We start from the raw sequence: 23452 nt of genomic DNA on the forward strand, positions 1-23452 counted from the left end.
ACAGAATGACACTTAAGATGCAGTAACACCAGTATCTTCAAAGTTGACCTGACACATACAAACAAGATCATTTTTAACTGTATTTGATCATGTGAGCTTAAAGTATCAGTTCACACAAATCACAAAATAAAAATATTTTCCCCCAGGCAGTATGTTATGTACTACACATACACAAAACTCACCATGAGAACAATTTCTATTCAAGTACATAATGTGATAATTCTGTTTCTGAAAACAGTCTGAACAGCTGAGTTTTATAAATGTTGTTTTCAATGCTTTTCATGTGACTTATGAAATCCTATTCATCTCCCGACATTAATATAGTGAAAATATGTTGTTTTGTGATTTGGGTGAACTGACCCTTTATGGGTTGACTTAAAGCTTTAAACTGACCCTTTAAGCTTCTCAGATAACAAGATTATCTCATGAATCTAAAATGAATCAACCCATGAAGTGCTCTGAAAGCCAAAGGCAATGGTATGGACCTGGTTTCTTACTGAAGGAGCAGGCTGAAGCTGAGTCTGAGATAATGAAGCAAGAGAAGTGGCTGCAATCAGAGCCATAGAGGGCAGGGAGTGGCAGTGTATAAACAAGGCTCTGCTCAGTGTTATTACAATCCAGAAATGCCAGCAGACAGCTGCCAGCAAACTGTGTTTTGCTGCCTTAAACTGTCACAGAAACAGTGCCTATTACTGACTTACCACATCAAGTGCAGGGACACACACACATGCATACACTGAACTCAAATCTTTAGTACAAATGTGACAACTCACATTGGGACTTTAAGCAATTCTTAAGCAGGGAAGTCGACTCATATTGCATTGTACACTACGTAGGTGCCATACTGTACACTAAGTTACAGTACCTGTTTGAATCCTTTCTCTGCATGTGTATGGGTGCCATACACATATAAATCTACAGTATGTTTGATTTACGTAAAGAATGACATGTCTCAATAAGTTCATGACCTAGGGTGAGATCATGAAGACATTTATATCCACACCCAAAAAGTGACAGAAAATCAAGTGTTTGCATACATTCTCTTTTGTATATAACACTATAGTTATTAAATACTCAACTTAGTCAGTTTATTTTCAATGTATGAATGAATAAATATAGGAAGGCCATTGCATTCTAAAACCTACAAATCAGTATGTGCGGCATATTGGATTTTTATTTTTCTAATGATGACTGGCCCTTCATATTATCATTGTCGTAGGACATATGATAAAGAATGATTCAAATATCTGTTTCGATAACATTAATGAGTCTAAAGTGGGGGAGGAGTGAGTTACTGAGGCTGTATAGTGCTATATAGTTCTTTGGAAGCAGATCTTGTCTTCTAATTTACATACAGTATGTAAATGTGTGTAGAATACTGGCAGAGTGAAAGGTCTAAAGCACACCATATACCTGTTTGAAAATGGCACACATTTTGTGTTATCATTAAAAACCATCGACAGATACTGTCGACCGTGTCTTATCTGTGGTAAACATGTTATTATGAACATTTTATTTGAAAGAAATATCAAATAACCAAATATCAATGCCCACCTGTGCTCAGTCCACTAAAAACACATGTGCACATAATTAACAATCCCAGTGTGACTGTGCTTCTGTGTGAGTCTCATTCTTCGGCCAGATGAACGCTGAAGCCTCCACAGCATTTCCCCGCACTCATGAAGAGGGGACGCCCAATGATGTCCATCACAATGTTCCACAGGCTCTGTAGCCAGCGTGTACCAATAAACATACACCGGACACAGGGACTAACCATCCTGTCATAGAAAGAAACACAAATTAAAATCTAGAACTAAATTTTCATTTAAAAAAAACAAAACAGTTCACGAAGTTCACATAATGTTCCTTTATGATATCAATGTTTTGGTATATATTTTATTCTTATCATGCTGGTTAGCTTTAGTTTAGTTACTGTAGATATGTACAAGTTATTAGATTTCTGTCTTCTAATACAATGTCAAAAGGCAACCAGTGGTTCTTTCACTTCCCTGAAACCACAATGTTATTGTACTTATTTCTTTTACTAACTATAGCTTGGTACGTCCCAATATTTCCTCACCATGTGTCTGCTAGGCCTTGTTGGCCCTTTCCATCCGTTTCATAGTTCCCCTTTTCCACAGCACATAACACATCCACAGTATTCCCTCTAACTGAGTTACATTTCAACATACTACTTAATATAATAGAATCAGTATTTCATTACAGTTAAATCAACATTGCATTTGTTTTAAATCAAGAGGTAATTTTCCAAAATTACTCATTTAGCCTACTCAGCATTTTTCCATTACTATTTTTCTTCAGTATTTGTCCTGTTTATTTCATAATGGCATTTACTTCACAGTGTCTTTTTTCATGACAGTGGGCTCAATAGTGCCCACCCTTTTCAGCCATTCCATGTAGCTACCTTTTGCCTCAAAGCAGCAAGCAATCTCCATTTGGCCACAACAAAGAGAAAGGTTTGTGGGTCTTTCATTGAGAATATCTTCAGAATGCAGCCTGGCTACCTATGTGTAGCCTAAATAAAACGGGAGGTTAGGTACATTTTCACTGTGCAATGAGTTTTTATTTACATCAGCAGCCTCTAAATACCTCAGTCAAAATTACTTGGGCATTGTTGTGGCTCTTGCTAACAAGAGCTAGCTGAATAGATTGGTGAGCTTTAAGAGACACAAGGGCCCATGTGAATGGCTGGCAGGTTTCGGTTGGCGGAAACAACTCCATTCATTTAAAGTGACATTATAGTGTTTTGTTTTTTTTGGGGGGGGGGGGGACAACAAAAAAAATTATACTTTTTAAAAAAGGGTTAGTCAAATGTTAACAAATCAATAGTGAGATCAATTAAAAGAAACATTTCAGTGAGTCAGATCTTCATAATACATCTGTCATAATTTCATATTTTTTGTTTATTCATATACTTTATGATATTCTTTCAAATAATTATTCATTTCACAAGGTCAATTTAGTTCTTCAATATTGCAAGCTCTGGGCCTCAATAACTCACAAACTAAATTCCCTTCATCCCTATTTTATTTGTGTGGAAGCAGAAAATCAGAAATAGCTAAATTAATCCAGACTATCCGTGCAGAAAATTATGAAAATATGTTGTTCCCCTAATATGTGGAGGAAGGCAGAATGATCTAAACCTACCAGATGTGGAAACAGCTGAGGATTGCAAAGAGTAGACCAGAGATGATTGAAATGGGAATAGCCAGAAGCACTGTGACTATCCTGTAGATCCAAACCCTGCACACTTCAAACAAAGCATTGCTCCAAATCCAGATTCTGTCCCCACTGCGCACAGACACTGGCTCAGCAATCACATCCTCAAACGTCACCTGGAGACAAAGACAAAGTGCCGCTGATGCTACCAAGACAAACTATTATGTCAGGTTCCTGCAGGGCTGGATTCACTTTGGACAAATAAATGATATCCACTGGAGGGCAGTGCAGTCATCCAGCTATGTACTATGGTTTTGTACCAGTGGTTTTGTGTGATTTGCATAACTGCTTGCGACAAATGCACAAAATGTCCATAAACAAAGTTGCTACTACCCAAGAATACAATACCTTGAGGCAGTCATTGATACCACGGGGGTCTCTGACATTGAGCAGAGGCTTTGTGTCACTGATTTCCACTAACGTAGACGTGTGAATGTTTTCCTCTTCTTCCAGAGCAGGAGGGGCCCTCCACAGCGTCTGAGGTTCCTCCCCATTATCAAATTCATCATGTTCACTGGAGTCCCCCAGATCGATCTCTACCTCCTCTGAATCTTCCCCTTTCATCATAATGTCGATCCAAACATGTGAAGAAAAAACAATCCAAAGAGCAGAGTGGGTGCCTATCACTTCCCCGAACAGCTCAGACCAAGGCCACTAACCAGACCCCTCAGCTGGCTGTGTGCGTGAGGTTATATTGGGAACGTTACAGTGCCCTGAATGGTATTTGCAGATGGTCTTCCAAGTGAAGATCACTTTCCTGTGCTGTGGGATTGAGGGATATAAATACTGTGAGCAGAGAGATAGGTCTATACACACTGATACACCCTACTGGGAATGCACCACACATACAATATGAGATAGATCTACCAGCAGGATAGAGTAAATAAAGGAACAAATGAGTGCACATCATGTAAATTCATATTAGAATATCAGGTGCCATATTGATGTTATAGTTAATATGATAGTGTTTACTTAAAGCCTGTGATAGAGTATTTTTACTTCTGTAAAAGTACCAGTGACATTGTAAAGTATAAAAGGAGTATATATATTGTGAAATTAAATTGTTAATACTAATGCTCAATTCATAATTTTAGGGTTTTAGCTCTGCTGATTGAAGAGGAGGTGGACCTGCTAACAATTCATAAACACCAGATGCCAAGGAGCCCCAACTACAAACAGAAGGCACAAGGTTCTTTGGCAGGTTGGCTGTTCCTCCATTTTGGAGAACTTGCCACAGTTCGTCTGTGGTTGTCTCAGTTGCTTCTGTCTCTTCGTGCAATCCCAGACTGACTTCATAATGTTGATATCAGGGCTCTGTGTGTGCATTTAGTTACTTTCCATGACTGCTTATGGCTTAGTAGGACAAAATAATTGTTATTTGAGTCATGGTATTTGTTGATCTGAGAGACGATACTGCCTCCCACTGGACAATAATGAAAATTAAATTTCTTTCTGAAATTACCTCTCTCCATATATATAATCTGGTGTGCATGTGTACCCCATTCTTTGGCTTAACATTTAATGAAAATGATTCACACATGCTTGTCTAAACTGTTACAGTATCACAACTAACTTAGGAAATTCTATACTATGAGAGAGGATGCTTTACAACAAGCAACACATTCAGCTGTGAGGGTGCATTACTGCATTAGGCCTCTTTCCAGTTCATCAATAGCTACAATGTGGAAGCGCCAATAAATATATACTACATGCTATTTCAGCCTCCTCAACTAGGCCCAGACAGCATGAGGGCATTCTCAGGTCTCTGCACTCTCTCAGGTGTAAAACATGTTTTGCAACATGCTTTTAAGGAAAAAGCCCTTTCACCTCTTTCAACCTTTGGACCCATTAGCCAGTCATCCTCACAGCTATGAATAGGTCAGCTATGAATCCAGTCAGTTAGACCTTATCAGACTCTTCTACGCTACCTGTCAGACCTTTGTCTCATAGACATGTCATGTTGTTCATCATCATCTTCATCAAATAATGTACCAGTGCAGCATGTGGCGATGTGATCATCTGATAAAATAATGTAAATGTACTATGTACATCTTTCAGAGATGTCATACTTTTTCCTCACGGTTGTTCAGTCCATTTGCAGAACTCAAATATTCTGCAATGTAAAAATGAAGGTGATTGATCAAACATTAAGTGTTGTTGTGTGTGGTCAATGGAGCCAGGCCCAAAAAGAATGCAATTACAATTATTTTAAGAGATATACAGACACATTTTTTGACCCATACACTTTCCCATTTCAAAAAAATGACTGTGCTTAAATAACAAACTACTTTACCAAGTACATAACAAACTGTACAGCTCTTCAGAGTTGAGTTATATGAGTTATATGACCAGTGAACAGTCTCCATGGTAATGATCATTTCTGCCTGCTGGATGAAAACAGAGAGAGAACACAATGTATTGATGACAGAAAGTTTCCTGTGTCGGTGCAGGAGACGACGGTATGCTAATGGGCTGCACACCTCGCCAGATGGGGTTTGTTTGTGTCCATGGCTGCACAGGTAGAGTCAGCAGAGAATGTGAGTGAGTGTGTGAGTAAGAGACAATGTTGTATGTTACAGCTCATTGAACCAAGACATCACATGAATTTGGAGTCTGTTGGGTGAATTTTAAGACAGCTGAATTGTTTTTTCTTTTTCTTTGTTTCTTCTTTTTTTTGAAGGGGGGGGGGGGTCTGCTGAACTGTCCTTTTAAAAATGTCACATTTGTACAAAACAAAAGCTTATGTATTTTCATCTTGCATAATTGTGACTTCTAGCATGATGAAAAATGAACGGACAAGACAAGAAATAATGAACCTTTGTATGTTTTGGACATGGTGTTAAAACTCATATAGCTTTTTTAATTCATCACCAATTTTAGTAGTCACAACTGAACAATCAACATCAAAATTACAGTGAAAAAAAACATCCTCAGGTATAATTTATATTAATTTATATTTAATTTAGCACTCAAAAACTGATCTTATATCTTTCAGCAGGACCGGCTGTCATTTGATGATATTTGATTTAAAGTAGCCTCGTATAGTAGTGTCAAATACAGATCTTCTTAATAGTCTGTTAAACAGTCATCACTTGTTAAGATCTTAATCATATTCATATCTGTAAGTGTAGGAAATATGTGTATTTTATTAACCAGTGCATTCGTTAAGCTTTCTTGCTTGAATCTGGTTGAAAAAGCTGTCATGTTATATGTGTACATGCAGTTCTGAGGAAACACATACTGCTACAAACCGGTTGAGGGAAGGTTTGATGAAATAATGTGGTTCACTCTGTCAGACAGCGCCATCAATCACACCTTTTCCCTTTGATTCTTCAGGAATGGCTTTCTCATTATCGCTGCCTGTGCGACAACAGAGAAGCTCATCAAGTTTACAAGTAAACAGACAGCGGAAGGTACAGCGGAGCATGTAGAAGAAGAGCATTAGGTCTTTTGAATAGATTTACCATTAAGTACAGCCAAATAACAAACCGCACTTGAATGAGCTCAAGGTACGAATTCTCATTTTCTATAGAGAGTGGGCTTGTGTTTGATCTACAATGAATGTGCTTTGCAACAGACGAGGACAGTTGATGTGATTGTTTTGATTTAATAAAGCCGCCACTGAGGTGGGAGGTCCTTCACTTTAATTAGCAACTTATGAAGACTGCTGAGGCTCAAATATTCATCAAACTGAATCATACACTTTGGAGACGGAGTGATGAAACAGTTAGCCAGCTCTTTGAACTGTATTTTCATTATCCCTATTCCCCATTTTTAATGAAATTGTATTTTTTATACAGTATGTCATCTTCAAGCTGTCTGGAACTTGAGGTTCAGTGTTTTGTATATTCAGCCTCCTGGGTGGATATTTGACATTCACCTCAGTTTTCCATAATGGGACCTCAAAGCACAATATTTGCATTACAGTACACAGTGTTCCTACTTTTTCCTATTTTTTTCCCCCTTAAGTAGTTTCATTGTAGATATTTGATATTTGCATTCAGGAAAATATTCATACCTACATCATAATTTTATAGACATTTCCCTAAAATTTGCTCTCCACTAAAGTTCTGTGGGTTTAAATAATCATGTTTGCCTGCACAGCATGAGCTTGTAACGATTGAATACATCTAATGAATACAGTCAATTACAGTATCATTAATTACTTTCTAGACAGCATTTAAGAGTGGACTAAACAGTGAAGCTGTGGCCTTTAACCTGTATGAGAAAATCAGCACATAACAATTTACCTCAAAATATTCCTTTTAAAACAATACAGTTTAGATTATTGTGATGATGATGACGATGCATATCAGTGTATGTATGTGACTATTTGAGTGTGTGGGTGTAATTGTACAGAATCTGTTTGCAGCAAAACTCTAATCAGGTGTTATATCATATTTGTACGCTGAAATAAAAAAGGTACATTTACCCATGTAACAGGAGACAGGGTGTGTCTGTGCATGTTGATATTCGCAATAAATCACTGCTTGTACTTGGCTATATTTTATTATATTGGCTTTGCTGTACATTATGAATGTTGTATTGGCACTTTGCAGCAGTTACATGAATGTGTTTACAGCTTGAGATCCATAAAATGGCACATTGTTATCTTGCTTTTAACAAATCTGACTCAGTGTCTATAAATGAATTGTGCTTTTTCGGAGATCTGTGTGTAGGTGACTTTCACCCTGCCTGTCAGTACACTGTCTTGAACATTTGTCACGCCTCCCAATTGTTATATCTCAGTGACAAGCAGTGTTAATGGTACATGACAGCAAAGCAGGGTTTATTTTTACACCTTTATTTATTTGTTTACTGATTTATGTTTAGCTCAGCATGTGTTTTCCTTGTTTTTCAGTCATAAGCGTATCTATTTGATGTTATCCCTTCAGCCTAATCTGTGTGCCAGAGCTACACGTTCTCAAAATGTTCACCACAGAAATTCCAACATTTTATCATCAAATTCACTTCATTGACTGACAAATGTGGAGTATTATATGATTCACTTGATTTGGTAAGAATACATTGCATAACCCACAATTTATATCTACAGTATTTGACAGGTAGGTCATATTCACAGATAACTGTATACAAATTATTTAACATTTATCTGCCAGTGGTTTAACTGCCAATGTACACGTATTAAGAGGGTATTAGAGACAACCACTTTAGCAGTTATGAAATGGCATTTGTCCTTATATAACCATGTGCTAACTGGGCTCAGTATTAGGCTTTTTAATAAATAGATATGGAGGTCAGTACCCAGAGACTGGGATAAAATGTCAAAAATGGAGGAAAAAGCACAGACAAAAAGTACAAATGCATGTCACAAATTACTGCTGACAGAGATGAAAATTTCACTTTTAATTTTAAAATTACAAAATATGTAGCTGGCACACTTACCCAAAGCAACTTGCAGTGAGCGAGCCCAACCAGGGTGTGTGATGAACTTTTAATGGGGAGTCTGGCTGTTGAGCTCATGGTACATGTAACAGGATAGTCTGATCACCCTTCAGTTTTAGAGGATGTCCCTTTAAAATTAAGTAAAAGTATTGTAAAAAGAGTTGTACATAATTCCCTACTTTTAGAAAATAAGACATTGATGACACTTTAGAATGGCCAATCTGTCATTTTTAACTTCCCTGACCAGAGGATATATTAAATCTATTTAGTATCCATCTATTTAATGGTATTAAGTTTGCGTACATACAGTTTGGCTTGCTTGTGATGAACAGGACAGCAGAACTCAGTGCTTACTAACTACGATTTACATACACGACCAAAAAAGGATCTGTGTTTATTTGCACAATTAAAGCAATAGGAAACAACAAATTCTGGACAAAAAGTGATGTGTCTCTTTTTTGAGTACAATAAATTAAGTCACTGCAACATAAATATGACTTGACAACATTGAATTGTGTGATAATTACTCATACAAAGGCTGTTGTATTAATGCATCATATAAAACAATAGTCTCCAGAACTTACAGATATTGTAAGAATTAAACCTCATTATCACTATCAGTGGATTATAAATTCATTTTCGCTGAGATATTCAGATGTGTTTACCAGCTGTCATGATTTACTATTCAAGTAAAAATCTATTGTATGTTCATTCCTTTTTAATAAAACAGATGTACCATGATGCATTAGTCGCCATGAAGTGTTCTTTTTGAGATTAGTATCTGTATCACAGCTAGTTTTGCCACAAATAAAGTAACAACAATCTAACTCCATTAGTACTCTGTTCAAGTAGATAACTGAGAGTAATCTTTCAACTAAAGGAAAGATGTGTGTCAAGTTTCAAAGACAAAAACTAAGTCTTTATTTCCTGATGCGATTTCTTAGCTTTTACTGTATGCAAATACAGTTTACAGACATATTGCAGACATTAAGTACTGTTAACCCCTGAAGATCACTTATTGCTGCAAAATCCTGCAAGCTATTAATCCAGTGGCACAACAGTGAGGTATATCTAACTGAACTCTTCTGGGATCTGTCCTGGTATCCTGAAACAAGTCTGCCCAGTTTGATCCAGAGTGCTTCTGGGACTAGATGTAGCAAAGCTTGCGCGTGTCTCTACTGTGCAGCTGGTCCTATGGAGGAACTGCAGGAAGTTCTCGTGGCCTGAGCCCTCATGGCTGGAGACAGCTAGCTCCACTGGCCGAGCTGAGTAGCAGCGTCTGAGTTTACAAAGCTCCTCCCTGATCTGCCGATTAAGAAGCCCATAGAAAAATGGGTTCATAGCGAAGGAGGAATATGCCAGCCAGGTGACTGTTTCCTCCAAGTCATCAGGAATGTTGGGTGTGGCATCTACTATCAGATGAAGGTGGAAGGCAAAGTAAGGCAGCCAGCAGATTAGAAACTGGCCAACAATAACCACCAAGGTGAGTGCGGCTTTGCCTCCTCCAAAAGGCCGGTCACGCGCAATCCTGCGTGGGGCATTGCGGGTTGTAATGATAGTAGTCTGGCTGTTTATTGAGTCAGAGCGGTGCTTCAGTTGGCTGTTTGTCCAAGAGGGCAGAGGTCCATGCTGTCGGGCGGCCACACGAGCCACCTTGTACACATTACAGTAGACAGCAAAGATCACAACTGCAGGCAGGCAGAAACAGGTGACACTAAAGAAGATGGAGAAGACTCGTCTGTGGCCACTGTGGCTCCAATGCAGTGAGCAGTGAGCAGCACTGATGGAGCTCAGGCTGCCGTATGATGGCCACCCAAATACAGTGGACAGCCCCAGCACAGAGGAGGCCACCCATACTGTCACCATGACAGTTGCAGTCAGCTTCAGCGTCATTTTCACCTCATAGCGCATAGGGTGGACGATGTAGTAGTAACGCTCCACACTGATGGCTGTGATGGTGAAGATAGAGGCAGCAATGAGAATTACATTGAGAAAGACGTAGACCTGGCACTCCAGCACTGTGAACACCACACCAGCAAAGTATGGGGAGCTGGACACAATCCCGAGAGGCATGAGCAAGATGGCACATAACAGGTCCACCGCACACAGGTGGCACACAAACGCAAATTTCCTGAGATGAGGAGCTTTTATTACAACAACCAGAACGGCAGTGTTGGCTAAAAGTGCCAGAACATTCAGGGTCACCATGAAAAATAACCCCGTCAGGTCCTTGAAACGTGTCTGCGGGTTGGGAAGGTTGCCCAGCTGTCTGCTGGGAGCTGTGGGCATCGGTGCCCAAATGGAGGTGCTGTCATTGTACACAGGGGTCAGAGAAGAACTGTTTTCCTCCATTATTCATAGTCAAGGTTTCAAAGTGAACATCTGTATTCCAAACTCCACAATTGTTCAATAATCAGCAGAAGGATCAGTCAGACATCAGAAAAAAATATTTGTGACTCCTGTGAGGGAGAAGATAAAATAGATTAAACAGTATATGTAACATTGATAACTTAAGTTATAATTAGTAGTCTGATTTCATTTATGTAGTATTGCACTTCTATGAAGTTGAGCAACTGATTAGAGACACATTTTTAAAAATATGCAGCAGAGTCCGAGATATCCTGACTTTTAGTCCCTATATGGGTCAAGCTTCAAGATCCTACATTTCCCATAATGCAACTATACTAATATCATATTTTCCTTCCTTCCTTCCCCTACATCTTTCAAACTTCACTACCCAAGTTTATAAAGCAGTTTCATTGCCCAAAGCTGACCCCACTATATTATGGTTATAGTCTCTTAACAAAGCTCTCCCACAGCCACAGTAGACATTACAAACTGCTGGTCTGATTGTCCAGTCCAGTTTAATGGTTATTACAAAGGCATATAATACTCACTATGTAACAAAACATACATTTGAATTGATTACATGAATACCTAATTCATGCAGGACTCTTGTTATCCTTCATTATTCACTCCACCGATAGTGGCTGATATGAAATGTGTATACGTATAAATATAGAGCTTCATACAGAGTCATAACCTCCAAACATGTACTTTATAGTATTGGAAAGTTAATCAATAACTGCCAACATATGTAGGAATATTTCAGAAGAGATGTTCTCTCTCCATCTTAGTGAGGAAGGTACATGCTCAATATGAATAATTTATGGAGGACACCCTGTCTCTCCTCCATCCGTCCCCATCCTTTTGAAATGAAAGATAATGAGTGTGCTTGTTTTAGCCCAGCTGCAGGGAACTGGCTGCATTGATTAGTATGTGTTTAGTGTCACCCTGCACTGCACCATCAAAGAGGAAACCACTTACCAGGAGAGGTTTGACCCTTGATCGCTGGGTAGTTTTTTACAGACTGGCAAGCACTGACAGAATATATATTTTTGTATATATTTATATATACATTTTTATTAAATAAATAGTGGCAAATATCAGTAGTTGAATGCAAAATTTTTACTTAAAACGTCTTTATTTCAGTGGCTCTCAATACACTATTTCCTCCTCTCTGTGTTGCCTTGAAATGTGCCTCTGCATACATGCATCTACCCATCTCTTGCTCATAATCATAATCAGGTTTAAAATGTATGACTGTGGAGGATGCTGTGCCCTAAATACATGTGCTTGTTCATTGCCAGCGATCCACTGATGCTCTCCCCTGCTGTAATCTTCTCTGGTGGACAGCTATTGGTATGCCACGTTTGCAACGAGATTTATCCCCAGGAAGGACTAGTGCATGTACATTCTGCATAGGTATTATGTAAGGGTGTCCTTAATTTCATCATGTTCCAGTAGCACAGCATATGCTGCATCCTTGAAGTCCACGTTTTACTTCTGAAAAGGGATGGTCATTTTCAGCCAGTAATCATTGTGGTTACTTGAATTCTCTAAAAGCTTAATTTATTGGGAAAACATGCAATGCATTTTTAAATTAGCCTCTGTTGTAGTTCCCATCTGTTGGTATTTTTCAAATGGAAAGAAGTCATGAACAACAAATCATTTTCTACATTATCACAAAGAAAAGGGAATTGTGCCAGTCTTCTAATCCCTCATAAAACTGTGTTACAGTAAATTGTATCTCATACAGGGAAACCTCTTAATCCCATCCTTTGTGGTGACCTCATTTTTTATTGGTAATAACTAAGCTCATGTTGATATACATAGCCTTTCATTTTCTATCAGATGAAAAAAGTAGTCGGCATTAACGATTTGATGCATTTCAGTTGCTAAATATGCAATTGTGATGTAAATGAAACATTGATACAGAAGATAAAATATTTTGCAATGTGAAATGAATTAATTGAGATACTGATTAGCCACAATTAAACTGAATTGTTTAAAAAGGCATACTGGATGAATTGAAGTATATTTCCATTATTTTATACACCAACATTTAAATGACAATATGCTGGCATTGTGCAGGAGTACTGGAGTGGAGTGTGATGATACCAGACCCAATACTGTCCAAGTCCAGCATCAAGTTAGGCTGCAAATATGTCAGATATGTCAAATATGAAATAGAAAGCTTTTTGTCTGGTCCGTTATCCTACCAAACCAGACAAGAAAAATAAAACTCTATAGCCAGATCATGCCAGGACTTCAAACAAACTTTGTAATGGAAAATTGATCTTCCGGGTCACTTCTATGCATTCTTATTACAGGAAGCCTGACTACAATGTTTTTAGAGATTAAATAAATGTATGTTGTTTTTTTTCATTTGCTTCTGTCATTCTGATTGTGTGCACCAGGGTTTATGACTCTGACCTTAAAGTTATTGACTCAAACATCCTGCCTCAGTCCTTCCCACATTCCCAAATCCAGGTACCTCAGTATTTTGTTAATAATTCTCATGCCTCTAATTCATTTACTGTCATTCTTGAAAATAGGTGTGTGTAGATGAACAACATCTATATTCCTTTGTATATGATCTCCACTGACCGCCATCAGAGCTGGATATAGACACAGAAAATCTGCCTTTTTACTGCATAACCACTTATTTAACCCCAGGTATCCAATAATAATTATAAAAAAAAGCTTACCAAGCAACTCTTTTCATTTTGAAAATTGGTTGTGGTTTCTCCAAAAAGGTTCTCTTCTGAGTCTTCTTGGGTATGGTACTTCCAGAGCATGTTGATGACTGAATCCTTGAAAAGCATCAAACTCAGTGCTCAGGTGTTGTTTCCAGATTTAGTAAGATTTCTAGTCCAAGTCTGATGGCTTTGGCAGAAACTATGCTGCCATGCTGCAAACTGTAGATTTCTAAGACACATGGACAAGGCTGGGAAGAGGACCCCAGGGAGGACTGAAACTAACAGAGAGAGGTGATGTGCTGCGAGTCCACTGAGACAGCACAGCTGGCTTGAGGGAGAGGAGGGGGAGGAGCCGGCAATTGCTGATAGTTCAAATAACATCTTTCAAGAGAAAATGACTTTATCAAACTGCCACCCAGTGACATTAACCATGTCACACAAACACATACTCTTTCTTCAGTCAGTATATGGCAGTGACTGTCACACACTGTCCACTATGCCTCTGCCTTTACAAATGCTCCTCTATTCTTTCCTCCAGACACTGATGTATGGGTTGGATTTGCTCAATTCAATCACAATTTCACACAGTTTTTCTTTGATTGGAGTTGCTTTATTTCATGATTTACAAAAACTGTTAGTCAGTCCTTGCAGACAAGCATGAAATAGAGCTCAGTGCTGACATCTGTTGGATATTGGGAAAACAAAACTGTATTCTCATGAGCGCAGATATTGTAATTTATTGTGATGATGTAAGAGAGGGTCCAAGTAAAGAAAACAGAGGGATATCAGTTCCTTAAGTTTATTGACCCTTACGTAGTGAAGCACAACAAAGAAGTGATGTAAGACATGTTGTGAAAGCAGGAAGATTGATTCTCACACATTTTGAGAATGGGGAAAAAAAACAATTCTAGAAGAGACACAGTGTCACCTGATGTAGTACACAGATTGTCATGAACAAAAAATGACATCCCTATATTTCAAACATTTTCAATTGTTCTACTTTCACATATATACATACGTAGAGGCCAGTTGATTGAATGCTTAACAGAGAACAACTTCACAAACCTGTGAGCTTAAACATACTACCCCAAATACAGTAATTCAACTTAACAAAGCATACCTGACTGTTTTTACCATTGCTGATTAAATACGTGACATTTTCTAGTCACCAGGTTAAACCACCTTTCTTATAAATAATACACAATGGGACCGGTAAAAAAAAAAAAAAAAAGTAAAGTCCTAAAAAATATTAAACATCACCTGAATTCAAGCACTAGATTCTAACATTGATCAAACTAAACATGGATTTAAAAAAGGCAACTTGTCATGTAATACTGGTGATCAGATGAAGGCCGAAATGAAAAAAGTCTCAAAAGTCTACACTCTGAGACTGAGAATTTTCTGGAAGGAGTGAAACATCTTGGCACAAGTTTTGATCAAGGATCGATTTGTTTTCAGTTTTAACCAATCCCAGTCTCTTCTTCAATAATTTGTCCTCATTATTTAACTTCGTCCGGATTGCAGTTTTTATTTGACTACCATCTACGCCAAACTTGACAGACACATGATCTGAAGGAAAAAACAGAAGTAAGTTGTTATCTCCATTTTGCATGATAAAATTCTGAAGTCATGAGCTGTAACAAAGAAGGTCTGTGTGCTTAAGAATGTTATAATGTTAACGTTGTTCTCTATATCTTACCAATAATACTTCTCAAGATATCTGGTGGGAGTTGAGGCTTGTGGCAATCTTCTCCGCTAAAACTGTTCTTTCGGCCCTGCAGAGAGTGTGTGGCTAAAGTTTCTCTGTCAAAAAGCATCATCAACAGTGCAGAGGTGTACTTCTTGTAGTCTGAAATTTCTGCGATGCGCTCATAAAGATTTTTTGGTACTCGGAGGTTCTCAGCGAGATACAGGTAGCTGATATCATCCTGTGGGCAAAAAAGAAATATGTTGACACCAGATGTTTTAAGATGCATCAGTGTGTAAATCTGTCTATTATAGTGTCTATCTATATAGAGTGTATCTGAGCCTAAAAACAAGCTTGAAAGAGGAGCACTGACAAAAAACTCCTAGGATAACAAAATGTTATTGTGTGGTTACTAGAAGACACGTAGTATACGAGTCCTGACCTCCGGGATATTATGAACTGCTCTCATCTCTGCATCAGACTCTGACAGGAAAGAGATTGCTTCATCTTGAGAGTTCTGCGGTGCAACCACTGGGTCACCTCCTTGGAGAACGTGATCCAGAGTGACTCGAAGTTCATGTGCTGTGTGCCTCATCTGCATCATGAGAGTGTTCATCTCTGTACAAACAGTCAAGTAACTTTAGAAATGCTGAAGCAGGAGCAGGTTTATTCATTAAATGTTTAAGATGATTAAACAGCATGTTTACAGCCAATAGGCTCAGGGTTGCAGCTAGGATTTCAGAAAAACTGAGCTCATGACTCCAAAAATCCCCCAGCACACCCCTGTCCCTCCATCGTTGCACATTACCCTTATTGTTATTTAATTTTGGTGTTGAACACCAAATCCCTTTTTCTTTAGTTTCGAAACACTTTTTTCCCTGAATCTGTATTTTGCTAATACTTTCCTTTGAGGTTTCCTTTGAAAAAACTAAATAAATGTGCTTAGTTATAGGGAATGTCATTAGAAGAAAAACTACATTAAATATCAGGTAAACATTCATTCATTATTCATTAGGAATGTGAATTTAAATATGCCACTGGAGACAAATGTCACATGTATGCATGATCAGCTGACCTGCTGTGTACTGGGTAAAAGACTAGTCTAGGTTACGTTAGCAATTACTGTAAGTAATATTATTTAACTGGAATTTAACATGGTCTCTTTTTTCCCTACATTAGTACCAATTAACATAGTTCTTTCCAGTAGGCCTCTTGGACATTATTCAGAAAATTACAGACGTGACAGAAACCATTACCTTTATTATCATTTTGTTGTCTAAAATCAGTTAGAGGATATTTTACTCTAAAAAAAATTGTCAACCTTAAAAAACAATTACGTGTAATATTTGTTTAATCCTACAGTGTAACTTCTCTTTAGTTTCATTAACTGCCCACATTAAGTTACAGAAGTACAGAAATGTGTCAGAGGAAGTGACCTCAGTGGTAGCTACAGCCATCAAGGCTCAGCTAAAAATAAGTCATAGCTAACAGACTGAGTGGTCAGGTATTTTCTTGAAGCAGATCAATTAATAAATGAGTCATATTTATTTTCCACCCACCTTTCAGCTCCCTCAGTTCTCTCTCAGCCAATATTCTGCATCTGCGTTCATATTTGAGTTGTGCCTGCAGTTGCTCTATTTTCATGAGGAGACTGATGGTGTCTGTCCTGATGCCTGGACTTGCAACATTTTCTTCATCAAAATCAATAGTATCATGCTGCCAAGTAAGAGGATATCAGGTAAACCATTGGCACGTGGAATTAACGTTTTGTTTTTGTTTTATTGCACACTTAGTAAAATCTCTCACCTCGTTTTTGGGATAAGGTGAGTAACTGGACTCGTCAGCCAACCTGTACTTGTCATCCGATGGATCACCGCCAAACTCCTCCTCTGTGTCTGTGCCGATCTTCATCATCTTCGCTGGAGGCTGGGATGGAGACGCTCCTGTCCCTTTCTTTGGTGGCATATGGGTACACAATACACTAATCTGGGGAGTGCAGATTGGATTGTTAGTCCTCACATCAAGTCTGGCTTTTTCTTCACAGGATGGAAGTTAAACTTTCAGTGAAACTTTTTGTTCAGTCGCTTACTTCATTGTTGATGTGAGCCCAAAATGAAAAGTTGCAGTTCTCCCCCTGCCTCCCCCTCCACCCCTCTTGCCAGCCTCCAGCTGGAGCCCCTGAGTGACACTAACTGTCGTTCAACACATTCAATGACACCATCATGATATTTAATATTTGAAGGGTTAGATGAGCCTCACCTGGACGTTCAGCTCGACTTCAGGGATGAACTGTTACGACTCTCACTGAGGACAAAGACAGCGCAGTAAATGGAAATACTGCGTAGTAGAGGAAGTAGTAGTACTACTGCAGTAGTGCAGTACATGGATCCTGACACAATTACGGCTCACTTTTGTCAGTAGCGCAAGACGTTTGCTGTTAAATACATGTGAAATACAGGTCCCATATTTATCTCTTGCCGTGTATGGTACACACGGGTAAAAGATTATTGTGTGGTTTGATTTACATTTTTTACAATTATATGCGGAACAAAGGTGCGAAAACTCCTTCCCCGAGGGAAGTATTTTGGCCCAGTACAGTTTCCTGCGCATCAAAATCCTTAGTTTGACCAATAGAAATTCAGGGTTTAAACAGAAGGCGGGACTTATTGGTGTAATTGTGAATATCCACCAATCAGTGCCTGGGTTCCCAACCTCGTTCAACTTCCTAGTTCGGTTGCAGAGCACCCATGTGGGTACAGTGTTGACTGAGAAAGTTGAAGCTGAATTTCAAACTACGGTCACCGTTTACTTTGAAACGTGGTGTCGTCGCATTTCACCATGTCGTCTTTTTTCATAAAGTCAAAAGAAAAGGGAAAAAATACAGCTGTGGCAAAACGAAAGGTAAGTGAGCTGGACTGTTAGTTACCACGTTAGCTAGCCAGCAGGTTGGCTAACACGACTCACTGGTGTGTTAACTGGGGTGGTGACAACATCCACTAATATAATAAAGCATTACATTCTGTTAGAGTGCATGCTCAGTATAGTTTATGCTCACTGGGTCCAGTTTGTTTCACATTATGTTGATTAATGGTGTCCCATGTCATGCTGCTGGCCCTGTGAGCACTCAGTCTACACAACATTTAGTCATTAACTCTACTTTTAGTGTGTACTCCATGACAAAACAGTTCAATTGGTTGAATATGGACCACTTTATGACTGAGGATAACGATAAAAAAAATCCCACAATTGATTATAGCTGCACTACCAAGTATTGCAAGTGCATGCTTCTTTCTGAGCCAAGTTTAACTTATGTATAGTGTTGATAATGAACAGATATATCAACTAAAATTGATAAGGCTTTTAGGAGGAAACCTAAAAGCCCACTCGTTAAACCCAACCCCTGCCAGTTTTTTTCTTTTTGAAACTAAAGGAAAATAACTATGTCTTGACTAACCCCTTTCCCCCCTCCTGCTGCAGCATGATGGGGACAAAATGCGAGCTAAGAAACCAAATTCCAAATACAACGAAGAGATTTCCAGTGACTCAGAGACAGAGAGGTAATTTTTTAATATAATGTTGAGTTAAGCATTGACTGCCTGGTGTTATAAGCTCAGAAGTAATCCATTACTGTGACTAAAATGTTTGTGGTTGTTGTTGTTCAGTCCTATACAGGCCAAGAAGAGGCAGTCCAATCAAGATGTTGAATATGAGGAGACTCCACAAGAGAAGAAACTCAGATTAGCAAAACTTTACCTTGAACAGCTAAAAGAAGATGGTAAGTATCTACTACCCACCTGGCATCGAGGTTTAACATTACCCTGCTTGTTTATATTCATTGAACAATCTTTTGTCAATCAGAGGAAAATAAAGCTGAAGAAGAATCCTTTGAAACAGACCTGGTTGCTGGAAGACTCCAAGAAGAAGTGGTAAGTAATTGTTCTCTCCAAAAAAATGAATAAATTAATGAAACAACGCATTTTTTCTATATTTTAGGTGGGCACAATTGCCAGTTTTGGGGTCAGTTTTATGTCAGGTTACATCAAGGCTCTCCTACTCTGCATTTAGTGGAGATAATTTTTTGTATAATTTGACTTTAACTTAAAGACTTAATTGTCTCATATAATGTCTAAGATGAACCTTGCACACTCTACACAGGTCTATGTTATTGATCTTTCTGTATATGTGATTCCCCTTAGCTTGAACAGAAGGGAAAACTTCAGCGACTTATTGCCAAAGATGTAAGTATGAGAATTTTCATCTCTTAAATCTCCACTGTGTGCCAAGTGTCTTTCTAAACAAATTGGCTTTAATTTGATTTTCTTTTATCTGTCTTTTAGATCATTCCGCCAGATCCTTCAGAGATCAGGCTGTTAAGAGGACACAAACTTCCAATTACTTGTCTGGTGATTAGTTCTGATGAGAAGTTCATCTTTTCTGCTGCTAAAGACTGCTCCATCATTAAATGTAAGTATACAATGACGTCCCATAAAGTCACCACATTTATCAAGGTCCGAAAAATACGTCTTAAAATGTACTTGTAGTCAGTTGTCTCCATTCATTTTTTTCTTAAATCTTCAGGGGATGTTGAGAGTGGAAAGAAACTACACACGATACCTGGAGGAAGGAAAGGTACGGAGGATCGCCATGTTGGACATACAGCCCACATCCTGTGTATGGCCATATCATCAGATGGAAAATACTTGGTCAGTATTCCTCGTCCACAAAACCCTCATTGTCTACATTTACATGTGAACCAGACTTGCCTTGCATCAACTTTCTTATCATCTTTTTAGGCCACTGGAGACATGAACAATCTGATCATGATTTGGGAAGCACAAACATGTAAACATCTGTATAAATTCACAGGACACAAAGGGCCTGTGTCGGTACGTTCTCAGTCTCCACATGACACAATAACATCTGTCCTCTTTATCTTAACAGTTGTGTAGAGAGTAGGCTTGATGTCTTCTTGTGAGTAATATCATATATTTTTTCCATCTCAGGGTCTCTCATTCAGGAAGGGAACCCATGATCTTTACAGTGCCTCTCATGATCGCTCAGTGAAGGTGTGGAATGTGGATGAGAATGCATATGTGGAAACTCTGTAAGTTACTTAACCAAACTAAGATGTATCTCACTCCCCAAAACTCGGTTTTTCCTCACGTGTAAATATAAAACAAATCTGCACAGCTTTGGGCATCAGGATGCCATCACAGGACTGGACAGCCTGAGCCGTGAGTGCTGTGTGACTGCAGGAGGACGGGACCGCACTGTAAGGGTGTGGAAGATAGCAGAGGAGTCTCAGCTAGTGTTCCACGGCCACGAGTGAGTCTTTGTCTGATTCTGTGTCTTGTTTGTTGGAGCAGAGAGTTCAGATATGTTGGTTTACTGTCAGGTCAAAATGTTAGCACACTGTTTTTTTCCTTTGTGTTTGAGTTAGAAGTGAAGGTTATAAGAATGATAAACATGTAATGAGGTGATAATGTAAAGAAAAAAAGTGAAAGTCTATTGACTGTAATGTAACCAGGGATTGATATGCTCACTGATTAGTGGTCCAGGTTCAGGTGATCTTTAAATTTCAGAGCTATGCTAATTACTTGAAGGCAAAAATAAAAAAAATACCTTTTCGAAGCATGTACAAAAAATACTAATACAACTCAAAGTACAAAAAATATTTTAGGTGACTTGTACTGTACTCCCTGACAGAAGGAAGTAAAAAGTTGCTGCTGTGGGATTTTTTGCTCCACGTCTAAATGTGGCTACTTTTTAGTTTTTGCATGTCAAAACGCTTTAAACATGATTTCCCCAGGTGGTTGAAGATTTATAATGGAGCATATCATTTTTGGAAGTAAGAGTAGTTTTGAGTAATGAATATTTGTTCTGCTGTGAATGTAGACTCAATTGATATCTGGTCCTAATATTCATATACAATGTATATGTCCTACTGCTCCTGTTAGCTTACAGAAAGAAAAACAATATGTTCTTTACTCGTCATTTTGTTTTCCTCTAGGGGTTCAATTGATTGTATCCAACTCATAAATGAGGAGCACATGATAACAGGAGCTGATGATGGGTGAGGCATCAGTGGCATTTTTTTCAAGTAATATTTTCCATTATCTTGCTGTGCACAGCTTCATTCATGTTTCTCCTTTGTGCCCTCTCTCTCACAATTTTCTGACCAACCTCAGCTCTGTGTCCCTTTGGAGTGTCAACAAGAAGAAGCCTCTCAGTACAGTGAAGCAGGCTCATGGTTGTCATGGCGATGCAGGGCTAGAGCAGCCTCACTGGGTAGCTTCGGTAGCGGCGCTTCAGAACTCCGATGCTGTAGCCTCAGGTGCCTCTGGCTGTGAGAGTCCTCTTAACCAGATTTTTATGAAGACACACACACACTTATTATGTGCAGGATACGTAAATTAAACCTTTTTGGTGTATAAACACAAATGTGTTTCAGTATAATTAACACACTTCTTTATTTCTACAGACACACACACACAGACACACAGTGGATTTATGTTTATCTGTAAATAGGATGTTTTTTGGTGTGTAATTATATAAAGTAATAACTCTGCTCTATAGGTTCCCACAACTCTCAGGTGCAACTGTGGAAGTGTGGGCAGAATTACCGTGGGCTGCAGCCTCTGTTCAGTGTACCAGTGGTAAGCTCTTAGTCATCTTTGGTTTATAATACATCATATTTGATTAGGTCTAATTAGGTAGAATGAGTTAATGGCAGCTAACAGTTGCTTCCTCCACTTTCTTCTTTCTTTTTCTCCACTGCTGTCGCTGCCAGTCCGGGTTTGTCAACAGCCTGAAGTTTTCGAGCTCTGGTCAGTTCTTGGTGGCTGGAGTTGGACAGGAGCACAGGTAACTGAACTAATGGTCACGTTTCCATAGAAACTGTCTGTGGATTTCCTGTTAAGTAAAGTTATCTCCCTTGCATTAAGTGTCCACTAGATGGCAGTGTTAGTCCATCTCAGGTTTAGTGCAGTCTCAGCTTTCACTTTTTTAAGTGATAGTCTTTTGAAATTAGGTGGCCCATGAGTGAGAAAATGAGGAAGCTCAAAAAATTGGGAATGTAATGTGCATTAGGTGTTAGACAATCTTATTTTGTCAGATTTATTCATTTATCGAAATAAAAGAAAAATGACTCATAAAGAGGGATGTTTATTTATTACGTTATGCAGCAGATACTCCAATCTGCTGCATACCAGAAAAATTAATTAAAACTTTGCCACCTGATACACCATGTTTAATTTTTTTTTCACTCTGGTAATTTTTAAAGAAATTAAGTGCAGCAAACAAATCTGAACATAACCTGAGGGCTAAAGTGACTAATATTTCCAGGAGCAGAGAAGGAGTTGCAGTCCTGGCTGGAGTTGCATCCAAATTTGACAGATCGATGTGTTCTGTTTTGGATTTGTGATCGTGCACAATATTTAAAATAGCAGGATGATATTAGTCCCTATTTGATTTCCAGTACTTCACTTTTTGTCAGATGACGGGGAAACAAATGTTTGAGGCACCGCTGTAATTTTGATAACTAGTATGATTTAGTTTTCTGACATTTGTTAACATGTAGTTTGAAAGTTTCAATCAGTTTGAAACATAATTTCAGCCGGAAGCGGCAACAGAGTCGGTTACTTGTCTCTTCTATTTTAGATAATGTTTGAATTCTATGTGTAATGATTATCTGTTTCTATCCATCCTCTGATTCTTTGTTCATGTAGGTTGGGTCGCTGGTGGAGACTAAAAGAGGCCAAGAATGGGATCTACATTATTCCTCTTAAAAGGAAACCACCTACTCCAGAAGAAACCAAAATTACCAAATAGTGAACTGTTAAGTTTCTTTTTGTTTTTTTTGTAAATTTAAAGGTTTAAAAACATCCTGAGTATTATGTTGTTGTTTATCCATCAGCATATTTGTAATAAAAAAATAATTTAAAAAACACACTTGCAGAGTGATTTGATCAGGAATCGGTTTCTGTTTTTTTAGAAGAGGTTGTCTTGTAGAAGTGTCTACATCCTGACCAAGACTGCTCTCTTACACTTATGCTTTTTTTTTTTTTTTTTTTTTTTA

At 38.4% G+C, this 23452-nt stretch overlaps 4 protein-coding genes across 5 annotated transcripts; 1 reads left to right on the forward strand and 3 right to left on the reverse strand.

Annotated features, from left to right (window-relative positions):
• Positions 1 to 1542: 1542 nt before the first annotated feature.
• On the reverse strand, positions 1543 to 3907 carry cav4a (caveolin 4a). The gene is made up of 3 exons (XM_053316157.1): positions 3589 to 3907; positions 3169 to 3356; positions 1543 to 1778 (listed from the first exon to the last, which is right to left on the reverse strand). The coding sequence occupies exons 1-3, from the start codon at positions 3805 to 3807 to the stop codon at positions 1628 to 1630; spliced, it is 558 nt and encodes a 185-aa protein (XP_053172132.1). The 5' UTR covers positions 3808 to 3907; the 3' UTR covers positions 1543 to 1627.
• A 5810-nt stretch (positions 3908 to 9717) lies between these two features.
• On the reverse strand, positions 9718 to 10998 carry si:ch211-213o11.11 (probable G-protein coupled receptor). The gene has a single exon (XM_053316332.1). It carries the CDS (start codon positions 10996 to 10998, stop codon positions 9718 to 9720), a length of 1281 nt encoding a protein of 426 aa, XP_053172307.1.
• A 3287-nt stretch (positions 10999 to 14285) lies between these two features.
• Positions 14286 to 17864, reverse strand: LOC128355834 (uncharacterized). The gene is made up of 6 exons (XM_053316198.1): positions 17635 to 17864; positions 17182 to 17361; positions 16935 to 17091; positions 15818 to 15993; positions 15388 to 15616; positions 14286 to 15257 (listed from the first exon to the last, which is right to left on the reverse strand). Exons 2-6 carry the CDS (start codon positions 17338 to 17340, stop codon positions 15058 to 15060), a joined length of 921 nt encoding a protein of 306 aa, XP_053172173.1. The 5' UTR covers positions 17341 to 17361; positions 17635 to 17864; the 3' UTR covers positions 14286 to 15057.
• Positions 17865 to 18116: 252 nt separating this feature from the next.
• rrp9 (ribosomal RNA processing 9, U3 small nucleolar RNA binding protein) lies at positions 18117 to 23303 on the forward strand. 2 transcript variants are annotated; one of them, XM_053316095.1, is made up of 15 exons: positions 18117 to 18276; positions 18853 to 18932; positions 19038 to 19150; positions 19234 to 19301; positions 19572 to 19613; positions 19713 to 19839; positions 19954 to 20078; positions 20169 to 20261; positions 20379 to 20479; positions 20566 to 20700; positions 21386 to 21448; positions 21564 to 21721; positions 21952 to 22031; positions 22166 to 22239; positions 23103 to 23303. In XM_053316095.1, exons 1-15 carry the CDS (start codon positions 18214 to 18216, stop codon positions 23203 to 23205), a joined length of 1425 nt encoding a protein of 474 aa, XP_053172070.1. In that variant the 5' UTR covers positions 18117 to 18213; the 3' UTR covers positions 23206 to 23303. The 2 variants fall into 2 exon arrangements, with proteins under 2 accessions (XP_053172070.1, XP_053172071.1); XM_053316096.1 differs by having other exon boundaries at positions 21564 to 21709.
• The last annotated feature ends 149 nt before the right edge of the window (positions 23304 to 23452 follow it).

This window comes from Scomber japonicus, chromosome 3 (assembly GCF_027409825.1).
Source record: "Scomber japonicus isolate fScoJap1 chromosome 3, fScoJap1.pri, whole genome shotgun sequence".
Classification (NCBI taxonomy): domain Eukaryota; kingdom Metazoa; phylum Chordata; class Actinopteri; order Scombriformes; family Scombridae; genus Scomber; species Scomber japonicus.